Here is a 10,576-nt window from a genome sequence, read left to right as displayed (position 1 = left end):
TCCTTTGTGCACTCACGCTGTCCCAGGGACAGGGCATGCTCCCTGGCTTCAGGGAGTGGCTGGCAAGAGTATTGCTATGAAACAGATGATGGGATCTTAAAGAAATTGGGAAGTGGACTTTATGCTGGGATTTATGCAGGAGTAGCAGGGCATGATGCTTCAGCCTGCTGCAGAGCAGATTTGGGGCTATGCCTGAGGGGAGCAAACAGCTATTTCCAGGCTCTGGGGGAAGCCAGTGGCTGTTCTGCATACCATGCTTTCGGGAACCAAAACCCCACAGCAAGCCAGCAGCAGAGAGCAGCATGCCCTGGGCTGAAATCCCCTCTCCTTCCTCGGCGCAGCTGCACTCCTGAGCGCTTGCCCAGTTCAGCTGCCACCAAGCAGTTTGCTGATGCATACAGTCACGCTGACCCGTGCTTGCGCAAGGCCACGTGGTTGCATCTTCCTCCACGCTGTCTGCCAGCACAGTCATTCCTAGAGTCATGGGGATGGGATCAGGTTGTAGATGTGGGTAGCAACACGTGTTACCATCCTACTGTCATGAGAAACCTCTGCCTCTGGGTGGAGTGAGTGATACTTGGTGGTGGATCCCTGTACTCTGAGGCATCGCACAGGCATAAGAAGGCTCTGCTTTGTCACGTTTTGGTAGCCACTACTGTGTGTTTTCATGTCTTTGGTATTGTTGAGCAAGAAGGGATCCAGTGTGTGGGCAGGATTTTACAACAGCTTTCCTTTGTTAACCAGCTACATACAAATTGCTCCTGCCTTCTGGCTTTAGGCAATGGTTGCTGCTGCCCCTTCTTTGGGTAGAGGCACAGACCAGCCCTTGAGATGAGGTGGGAACAAACTGCACTTGTGGTTTTTTCCCTTGGCCTAGTCGCGGGGATCAGATTTGTTCCCACCAGGGAAGTCTTTTGTCATGATCTCTCTCATTGCCTCACTTCTCATCTTGTCAATGATCTCCATCTCGCGCAGTTTCTGCAAAGTGCAAAGGGGAAGGGCTGAGTGGGGAGAGTGACGACAGCTTCCCCCCACCCTCCCCTTCTTTTGCCAACCCTAGGAACAAAGGTTCTATTTCCCTGATTAAGTTACATGCAGGGATGGAAAGAAAGCTGAAAACCTCTATCCCACATTCCCCAAATTCACTCCTGCCCCATGCTGTGAAGGGGAACTCTCGGTTCTCTGCCCCCCTCCCTGCCTGGGTATCAGGAGGGACTCTTCTTTAAAGTTTCTGATGCTAGGGATTCCTTCCACGCACCGTACAGCCAGTGCTGCCAGGACCCTCACGTACCTGTGAGATTTCAGTGAGGACAATGCTTCGATACTTCTTGCCCTGCCCCAGAGCTTCCATCTCTGCCAGGAACTCCTTCCTCTCCTGAACTTCATTCACCACTGACAGATACGAGAAAACACTGTGGAAACAGGATTCAACCAAAAGGCCGGAAAACACATTCCCACCTAGATCTGAACTCCCAGTTTCCCAGCTCTCCTTGAACAGTGGTCCCACGAAGGAAAGGGTGACATCTGCTGTAACGCTCATAGAATCATAGAATCACCAGGTTGGAAAAGACCCACCGGATCATCGAGTCCAACCATTCCTATCAAACACTAAACCATGCCCCTTAGCACCTCGTCCACCCATGCCTTAAACACCTCCAGGGAAGGTGACTCAACCACCTCCCTGGGCAGCCTGTTCCAGTGTCCAATGACCCTTTCCATGAAAAATTTTCTCCTAATGTTCAGCCTGAACCTCCCCTGACGGAGCTTAAGGCCATTCCCTCTCGTCCTGTCATCTTGCATATGTCATCAAAATACCTCAGTAGTTCCTTACGCAATGGGAAGCATCCCCCCTGCCCATCTTCCTACCACTCTCCATCTTGCAGGAACAGTAACTGCTCCAAATCTTGGCACAGTACAAAGGACGTGGGCATTTCAGATGTGTCAAGGATATCATTCAGCTTGCGACAAGTTTTAGAGGATACAAAGCATGCATGAATCCAGCTGCCCTGGCTTCCGTGCAGGAGGGACCAGCTCCCCTTCTGTACGCATTATTCTAGCCTTGTCCATCTTTGTGCCGCCCTAGATAGTGAAGGGCGGGCTGGGGTGCACATGCACATTGAAAATTCAAACACACAGAGGTATTAGGCAGGGTATTGCCATTACAGAATACTCTGCAGGCCAAAGTCCATCACTGCTTAAAATCCTGCTCAACATTTAAGCTTTGCTTGTCTAACTGCTCTGATCTTGGAGTGAGAGAAAACAGGGCTCACACCATGGTCAGGCTGGCAAACGTCCCAGTCTATGTTGAGTTATGCTGGCTGGAAAAAGGACCCGCAGTACCTGGGCTCCCTGCCCAGGTCACTCTGCACATCCCTGGAGTCTTTCCCTGCTAGCAGAGTTTGTTTGGTGTGGGCAGCCCAGGGAACTCGAATCTGCCAGCAAACCTCTGCAGTATAAACTCTGCGAGGACAGCTGGATCACAGCATCAGAACAGCAAGTCCTTTCTCTTGGAAACTGGGCTTTGTGCCTCCTTCCGCAATGGGCTTCAGTTTACCAGCAACATGGCCTGCCACCCCAGCCCTCGGGGGTAGCCAGCTTCCCAGGCTTCCCATCTGCCTTCCTCGAGGGTACATAAAGACATACACTCCTCAAACCGGTCAGGCTCAGGTATCTCCTCTTCCTTCCTCTGAACTGGCATCCACTTCACGTTGTGCTCTACCACGTCCTTCCCCGTTGCCAAGATGTTTTGGAGCCTTTCCTTCTCCTTTTCCAAATCTCCTGTGAATACCAAGGAGAAAAAAATTACCAGCCCGTCTCCTCAGGGAGGTATCTGGTCACTCTGCTTCCCTGCTTACGATGCCAGAGGAAGCACTATGTTAACTACAGCCCATCCCCAGACTGGCACGAGGGCACCTGCAGTGAAGAGCCAACCAACCTGACATCAGAGGTCTGATTCGCATTTATGAGCTAGAAAGTTGCACAGGGTGAGGATTGTGGGGTCCCTACCAACCCCACCAGCCCACAGAAGTCAGTGAGGACCTATGACAGATGCTCCCTCAGAGACACATCTTTAAAGTATCTTTTGAATATAGAAAGAGTGCGGACAAAGAGCAATTAAGATACCACCTGCGGCTGCTGAGACTACAGGCAAGGAATAGCCATAAGGGGAAGAGAGGGACCAGGCAGCATCATTTATTGGTGGTGTTTGCTGACTTACGCCCTGGCTGTGGCCTGAATTTCTCTCGCGTGTAGGCATCTCCTGCCCGGCAGACCTTGGCAGGTCGGAGGTGTGGCTTAGCTGGAAGCCTGCACGGCTGACAAACTGGTGGGGAGAAAGCAGGCGCTGCTGGTGCTGGCTTTTTGCTGGATGTGGGGTGGCACTGGAGGGGCAGGGTATCTCCTCCTGGAGAGCAAACAAAAAATAATGGTAAGTAAGACAAAGAGCAGAAGGTTTGCCTTCTCATCCACTGTAACAACATGAAGACAGACATCTCACCCTGGTTGTTGGTGCACACTGACATGAGACAGGCTGTGGTTCAAGTCTTGTTCCCCTGATGCCCCGTGGGAACAGCTTGCCCTGTGTGTCCCCATGTGTCAGCAGCTGCCGTGCTGCTGTTTTAAAAATAATAGAATTGCTCAGTTGGAAAAGACCTTTAAGATCATCAAGTCCAACTGTACCTGTCCACTACTAAACCATCACCGAGCACCTTGTCTACCCATCTTCTAAATACCTCCAGGGATGGTGACTCAAGCACACCCCTGGGCAGCCCGTGTCAGTGCCCAATAACCTTTTCAGTGAAGATTTTTTTCCTGATATCCAACTGATATTTCAGGCAGTTGTAGAAAGCAGCAAGGTCTCCCCTCAGTCTCATTTTCTCTAGACTAAACAACCTCAGTTCCTTCAGCCACTCCTCTAAGACTTATGCTCCAGACCCTTTACCAGCTTTGAATGCTTGCCCATCCAAGCAGGCTGTGGACAACTGCCCTGGTCTCCAAAGCTCTTCAGCGGTCGCAGCAGCGGGTGGGAGAGGGTTGCCACTCACGTTTCACACAGTCCATCAGGAATCGCCTCTGGAAATGCGTCAGCTTCGACTCCTCCATCATTGCTGAGAAACACGATGTGGGGGTGACCTCCCCTCCGGCAGCAGCCGGGACGGGATGGGGAACCCCCCGGGGCCACCACCCTCGCGGCCCAAACCCACTGGGGAAGGTGCGGGCTGAGAGGCCTCAACCCGCGGCGCTGCCCCCGCTCTGTTTCCCCAGCTCCCTCCCGGTTCCCCCGGCTTCCTACCGGTTCCCTCTAGGTTCCCTCTCACTCCCTCCAGGCTCCCACCGCTCACGTCTGGTTTCCCCCTTCCCCCCACCCGGTTCCCCTCTCGCTCCCTCCAAGTTCTCCCGCTCCATCCCGGTTCCCGTCGCTCCCGTCTGTTTCCCTCCATTCCCTCCCCGGTTCCTCCCGGTTCTGTCTGGCTCTCCTCCTCTCTCCCCGCTCACCTCCACTCCCTCCCAGTTCCCCCCCGCTCCCTCCCGGTTCCGCCGGGTCCCGCCCGGTTACTCCCCGCTCCCGTCTGGTTTTCCCTCTCCCTCCTCGGTTCCCCCCCCCATTCTCTCCCGGTTCTCCCGCTACCTCTGAGCAGCTCCCTGGTGCCCAGGCTGTACCGGCCCGGCCCGGCCGGTAAGGTCTCCATGGCAACGCGCGGCGCCTCCGGTACCGGAGAGAGCAGGGATGGGAGGCGGGGGGGAAGGAGGCAGCGCGGCGTCCCGTCGCGTTGGTAACAGCGCCAGGCGCTTCCTTCTACGTCACTTCCGGCAGGAACCAGAAGTGGCTCCGGGTATTTCCGGCCGGGCGCGGAGGTGGTGGGGAGGCGGCATGTCTGACAACGAGGACAAGTGAGAGCGCGGGCGGGGGGGCGCGAGGCAGCGGGGGTCGGTCGGTTGGGGCGCGAGGCAGCGGGGGTCGGTCGGTTGGGGCGCGAGGCAGCGGGGGCCGGCTGGGGCCGTCAGTTCGTGTCCGTTTGGGTCGGGTCGGGGGGAGCCCATGGCGGGGTCAGGCCGTCCCGGTGTGCGAGGCCTGTGTCTCTCCCGCAGCTTCGACGGGGACGACTTTGACGATGTGGAGGAGGATGAGGGGCTGGACGACCTGGAGAACGCGGAGGAGGTGGGTGCCCCGCGGGGGCCGGCTCTGCTCGTAGTGGAGGCTGGGGGGGTCTTGGGGGCTCCCCCCACACGGCGGGGTCTGGGGCCAGGGGTCTCCTCCGGAAGGACTGAGGGGGTCTTGGGGGCTCCTCCCACTGGGCTGGGGAGCTCTCGGGGGCATCCCAGACATAGTAGGGTCTAGGGCGGGGGGGGGGGCTCCTCTCATAGGGCTGGGGGGGCCTCGGGGGCTGCCCCCGCAGTGCTGGGGCTCAGAAACTCCCCCTCTGTACTGCTGGAGTGTCCCAGGGGCTCCCCACACACACCTGGGGCTTGGGGGCTTCACCCTTGAACTGCTGGAGGGTCTCGGGGGCTCCCCCCACATGCCGGCGGCTCAGGAACTCTCCTTCTGCACTGCTGGAGGGTCTCAGAGGTTCCCCACACATGGAGAGGTGTAGGGCTGGGGGCTTCCCCCTCACAGCTAGGGCTGGGGGGTCTCGGGGGCTCTCCCCACATAGCGAGGGCTGGGGGTTGTCAGAGGCTCCCCCAGCACAGCAGGGGCTCAGCGGCTGCAACGCTGCTCTGCTTTCCCCAGGAGGGACAGGAGAACGTGGAGATCCTCCCCTCGGGAGAGCGGCAGCAGGCGAACCAGAAGCGGATCACTACCCCCTACATGACTAAATATGAGCGAGCCAGAGTGCTGGGCACCCGTGCCCTCCAGATAGCGTGAGTATCCCGAGCGCTGCTGTAGCTTCTCCTCCCTTTCCAGTGAAAGCTCCCTTCCTCCTTCCTTAAAAACTCCTGGATCTCATGTAATCCCATACATGGCTGCTAAGCTTGGCAATCACTGTTTTGGCCACCACTGAACCACCAGACTGTGGAGCTGCATGTGAAGTCTCTGTCTCTCTCTTTGGCTGAGACTGTGGTACCTGTGCCTAGAGAGGGAGATGTTCAGCAGCTGCAGTGAACTTTTCTAGGTCGCAGGGAATGTGACAAGCTGATTCTGGTTTCTGTCTTTCATAAGAGAGCTGAGGGTGTGCTGGAGAGCTCAGAAGTGGTTTGCAAAAGCCAGTGTTTGGGGGAGGGGTGCTCCAGAACATCATCAGTTGATGCCACAGGTCTGTAGGAACTGGAAATGGAGTAACCCAACCTGAAATCTGTTTCAAGTGCAGGTGCATTATAGCAAGCTGTAAATTTTTTTAAAGTATTTGGGATAGTAAGGCCTCGCTTGTAATAGGTGATAACATTCAAATCCTATTTTAAGTGCTCCTAAGCTGCCAGCTCTCAGCTTCATCTATTTGCCTGTCTAGACTTGCTTTAATGATGCATATCAAGGAGTTTTGCGCTTCTCGATAAACTGTCTTATGAGTGAGGTTATTAGGCTGTGGCAAGGTTTGTCTGAAAGCTCATCTTATTGTTTCACCTTGGTCATATCCCTCCTCTAAATACTACCACTCCTTGACATCATTCAGAAGCTCGTAGGTGTCGATGCGATCTTTCCTTAATCATCGCTTTGCCAAGCTCTTCTTCACATGATCCTCACTCTGCGAAGGCATTTTGTGTGTGTTCTTTCAGCTGGTAGAAGGCCAGAAAAATGGGGGAGATGACACAGGCCCACACCAGGCCTATAATCCGCGACACTGATGCCTGTTTCTGTGTCAGCTACGTGTTCTGCCTTTGATGCTGAGCCTGGGCCAGCAGCAGCCCCCAGTGGCCTTATCTGTGCATAACGTGAACTTTCTTTGGTGCTGCTGTCCAACAGGCAGATGTTGTCACCCATCATTGCTCTGCTGTCATAACCCTCTGCAAAGTGCTTAGTTTTTCTTCCTAGGGGTTGAGTGCGCCATAAATCCAGCCTCTTGCTTTCTCCTGAATAAAGCCTGGAAGTCGTGTGCAAATTGCAATGCGCTGGAGTCGTAGGAGGTGTTTCAATGCTTTTCGTTAGATTAATTTTGGGAACCACTCTTTTCTTCACATTTAAATACAGTGGAGGCTGAGCAGAAAGGTGTGGATCTCACCAGCCCTTGCGCACCAGCTGGTCAGCAGAGGCTGAGGGGTGGGACAGGAAGAACATTTGAGTAAAAACTCAGTCTGTAACCACTTGGGGGAATTATCTTCTTAAAGTGCATAAGAAAGCAAGTCAAGTTTGCTGAGGGGGTGTCCCACCCTCCTACTTTACTGGCCACTGTCCAGGTGACGTAATTTAGCACACGGCTGGCTATCTCTTTTCCCTGTCTGTGTGTTCACTCAAGTAATTGTTGATTTTCTGTCACAGGATGTGTGCCCCTGTGATGGTGGAGCTGGAAGGAGAGACAGACCCCTTGCTGATTGCCATGAAGGAACTCAAGTAAGTCCCAGACTTCAGCGGTAAGTGTATCAATTTCCAGAAAGCCAGCAGTCCTCTCCTCATCCCAGCATTTAGCAGCTTATTCCAAGACAACCTTTTCTTCCCTCGAAAGCAGTTGCCTTCCCCTTTTTCACCATGGGACTTCCCCATGGCTGCTCTCTTCCATCCTAGTTGCTCATGCAAAGTACGGATGACTAGAAGTGCCCTGGCCTCTTTTATTTCGGAGACCAAGTGTTCTTTATTTCTATGATGAGAACCCAAGGTCCTCATCTTTCTGAAATCAGTTCCCTGAATGGAATTGGTTTGAAGCAGCCATCTGAACAGACCTGTGTTGAAATGAAGTGCTGCCAAAAAATAAGGGTCAGGTCAGGCTAGTGTTGTGGGGAACCTCCTAAGAATGTTCTTTTCCCACACCCTTGCACACTTGGTTTACTGTGCTTATGGGAAGGCACATCCCCTGCTTATGCGCAGGTAAGTAAAACCTTCCTGTCTGCAGCAGAGGCAGCTTTTGGATGATCACTTACAAGCCCACGTTCTCTTCTGTGACAGAGATCACATGCAGGTGTCCATCCAGCTGGACTCCATTACTGATGAGGTTCCTGTTCTCAAACTGAACTGACCCTTTGCTCCCCCAGTTTCTCAGTGCATTGCAGCTGCTCTTTCAGATTTTATATCTGTTGCAGCTCTCTTTATCGTTGCCACAAACTTTTTAGGTGATGTTCCTGTCAGATCTCCAAGCTTGATCTGAGTTCCTTCTGGCCACTTTCTGGGTGGAAGCTCTAGAAGGTAAATCAGGGTGTGACAGAATATCGTGGCATCCTGTTCTGTGCCGAAATTCAGTTGTGAATCTTGGCATGAGGGAGCTGCTTTGCTACTGGAAAAACAACGGCCTTGAACCCAATAGTTAAAGAAACTGTATTACTTTTCAAGTCCAATATGGTTGAAACCTGATGCCCTGGTTAGATTCCAGACTGTCTGATTACATTCTGCTGACTTAAATCTACTTCATTGAGTTAAATTGTGTTCAGCATTTTCTTACTTTCTAGTGGGAGGCACTGTTAGCAGATGCTGTGCTCCACCCGAGCTGTACTGGGTTTTGGTACTATTTCATGTATCCTTCTTAAGATGTAACTGATGCTCTTAGGGTGCAAAACACTGTAAATATTAGTTTGGCATGAAGAATTCTGGGAATTCTGCCATTTTTATGGTATCTTTTTGGGAAAAGTATTCCATCAAAAAAAAAAGCATACTTGTTCTTCAAACCCCTTGAATAGTTTTTTTCTCTATATCTGTTAGATGCTTGATGTTGTCTCATGGTGGTTTCAGATCACAGGGCTCAATTTCTGCAGTAGCAACAGAGGACTGACCTTTTGTAGGTCTTTTGTTGTTTTCAGTCTAAGGGTGCTTTGCACCTACAGGAGAGAGAAGATTGTTGGGACTTCCCTCTGCTGTATAACACCCAGTCGCTGTGCTACACGAATATCTCAGTTAAACCTGATAAGCTCACCGAAGGCAATAAGCACTTCTGTTCCCTCTGCCTGTTGAAGTGGTATAGTGAAGGCATTTCTGTTCAACTCTGTCCTCCCTTAGAGCACGAAAGATCCCCATAATCATCCGTCGTTACCTACCAGACGGGAGCTATGAAGACTGGGGTGTGGATGAGTTAATTATCACAGACTGATCAGCCTCCAGCCATCATTTTGGTTCTTTCCTTCCCCAGAGATGTTTCTATTTTTGTTTATATTTGTGTAAATAAATGATAATTCTCACCATTTCAAGTTAAATGTGTTTGTTTTTATTTTTCCTCCTACCTTCTCTTCCATCCCGGTCCCACATGCCCAAGAGAAGATTTTTTTTACTTCTCTCTGTCACCTTGGTCATTATTTTTTCTCTGTCGTGGGCTGTATTAGCATGATTAGGGAGCCAAGTGCTGTGCTTTCCATACTTTTCTTACCGCTTTTTTTCACCTGCAAGGGCTCTGCCTTTTATCGAGACTAAAGACCACAGTTAACTACTTCCTCGTCCTCCAGCACTGCTCCTCCCTGGCTACAGTAGCAAAAACCAGTTAAACTCCTACTGTACAAAAATGTTCTTGCAGGTACTTTGGTTCAGAAAGACTCCAGCCCTCCACCCCTGTTCCTTCTTAAAACGGGAGCGCTGGGACACCTCTATTCCTTTCCCCTAGACAGTTGGGCCTTTGTGCCCTGAGCAGGTTGCTGTGGAAACCCCCAATTTCCTCTCTGGCCGGGGCTGGCTGTGGGGCTTCTCAGGAGTATCGTAGAGCAGCTCTCATCAAATCACCTATTGTTTCCCTGGTCCTCCTGCTTATCAGAAGTGGGGATCCCCTTTCAGTGGCACTGCCCCAGCCGGAAGCGCGGTCACCACTCGCAGTCCCACCAGCTCGGCACTTGCGGGTGTTGCCATGCTTGCTCCTCATACAGCAGTTCTTTGACAGGCAGTGGAACCGATGGTCCTGGGTGGGTGTGTGCTCTCCAGCCATCTCACTGTTACATGCTCTGTTGGTTCTTACAGTGGCACAACAGCAGTTAAATCCCAGAATTCCTTTAACCTGTAGCATGATGAAAGATCAGTCATCTGTATCCTGCAGGTACCTGCGCTCTCACCTTGGACGTGCAGGGAGGTTACGTGCTCAGGATAAGAGTTGGGTGGATGCATTATCATCTGCAATGGCTTCCAGCCAGCCACTACCTAGTTTTCATGCTTTGATTATAGAATCATTTAGGTTGGAAAAGACCTTCAAGATCCTCAAGTACAACCATTAACCTAACACTGCCAAGACCACTGCTAAGCCATATCCCTAAGCATCACATCTACACATTTTTTAACACCTGCAGGGATGGTGACTCCACCATTTCCCTCGGCAGCCTCTTCCAGTGCTTGACAACCTTTTTGGTGAAGATGTCTGTCCTAAAATCCGATCTAAGTCTGCCCTGGTGCAACTTGAGGCCATTTTCTCTCATACTGTCTCCCTGCGTGGGAGGAGAGACCAACCCCCAGCTTGCTGCAACCTCTTTTTGGGTAATTTTATTGAGCAATTAAGGTCTCCCCTCAGCCTCCTCTTCCCCAGTTCCCTCC

General features: G+C 52.2%; 2 protein-coding genes across 3 annotated transcripts; one reads left to right on the top strand and one right to left on the bottom strand.

Moving 5' to 3' along the window:
* Positions 1–78: 78 nt before the first annotated feature.
* On the bottom strand, positions 79–4,778 carry C1H22orf23 (chromosome 1 C22orf23 homolog). Its single transcript, XM_069856277.1, has 6 exons — positions 4,628–4,778; positions 4,044–4,106; positions 3,218–3,403; positions 2,644–2,778; positions 1,292–1,392; positions 79–978 (listed from the first exon to the last, which is right to left on the bottom strand). The coding sequence occupies exons 1-6, from the start codon at positions 4,686–4,688 to the stop codon at positions 874–876; spliced, it is 651 nt and encodes a 216-aa protein (XP_069712378.1). The 5' UTR covers positions 4,689–4,778; the 3' UTR covers positions 79–873.
* On the top strand, positions 4,746–9,264 carry POLR2F (RNA polymerase II, I and III subunit F). Of its 2 annotated transcripts, none has more exons than XM_069856302.1 (5): positions 4,746–4,890; positions 5,089–5,158; positions 5,729–5,859; positions 7,409–7,480; positions 9,071–9,264. In XM_069856302.1, the coding sequence occupies exons 1-5, from the start codon at positions 4,871–4,873 to the stop codon at positions 9,159–9,161; spliced, it is 384 nt and encodes a 127-aa protein (XP_069712403.1). In that variant the 5' UTR covers positions 4,746–4,870; the 3' UTR covers positions 9,162–9,264. The 2 variants fall into 2 exon arrangements, with proteins under 2 accessions (XP_069712403.1, XP_069712392.1); XM_069856291.1 differs by lacking the exon at positions 9,071–9,264 and adding an exon at positions 8,899–9,060.
* The last annotated feature ends 1,312 nt before the right edge of the window (positions 9,265–10,576 follow it).

The sequence above is a fragment of the Phaenicophaeus curvirostris genome, chromosome 1 (assembly GCF_032191515.1).
Source record: "Phaenicophaeus curvirostris isolate KB17595 chromosome 1, BPBGC_Pcur_1.0, whole genome shotgun sequence".
NCBI lineage: Eukaryota > Metazoa > Chordata > Aves > Cuculiformes > Cuculidae > Phaenicophaeus > Phaenicophaeus curvirostris.
The sequence above is the reverse complement of the archived record's forward strand: the minus strand, read 5'-3'. Positions and strand labels throughout refer to the sequence as shown.

What these genes read in the sequence shown, in the direction of transcription:
- C1H22orf23 (XM_069856277.1), bottom strand. Translation starts at nt 4,688, where the DNA reads ATGGAGACCTTACCGGCCGGGCCGGGCCGGTACAGCCTGGGCACCAGG. An exon ending in CACCAGGGAGCTGCTCAGAG is followed by an intron (nt 4,107 to 4,627) that starts GTAGCGGGAGAA and finishes CGTGTTTCTCAG; the next exon opens with CAATGATGGAGGAGTCGAAG. An exon ending in ATTCAGGCCACAGCCAGGGC is followed by an intron (nt 2,779 to 3,217) that starts GTAAGTCAGCAA and finishes TGGTATTCACAG; the next exon opens with GAGATTTGGAAAAGGAGAAG.
- POLR2F (XM_069856291.1), top strand. Translation starts at nt 4,871, where the DNA reads ATGTCTGACAACGAGGACAA. An exon ending in ATGTCTGACAACGAGGACAA is followed by an intron (nt 4,891 to 5,088) that starts GTGAGAGCGCGG and finishes TCTCTCCCGCAG; the next exon opens with CTTCGACGGGGACGACTTTG. An exon ending in ACCTGGAGAACGCGGAGGAG is followed by an intron (nt 5,159 to 5,728) that starts GTGGGTGCCCCG and finishes TGCTTTCCCCAG; the next exon opens with GAGGGACAGGAGAACGTGGA.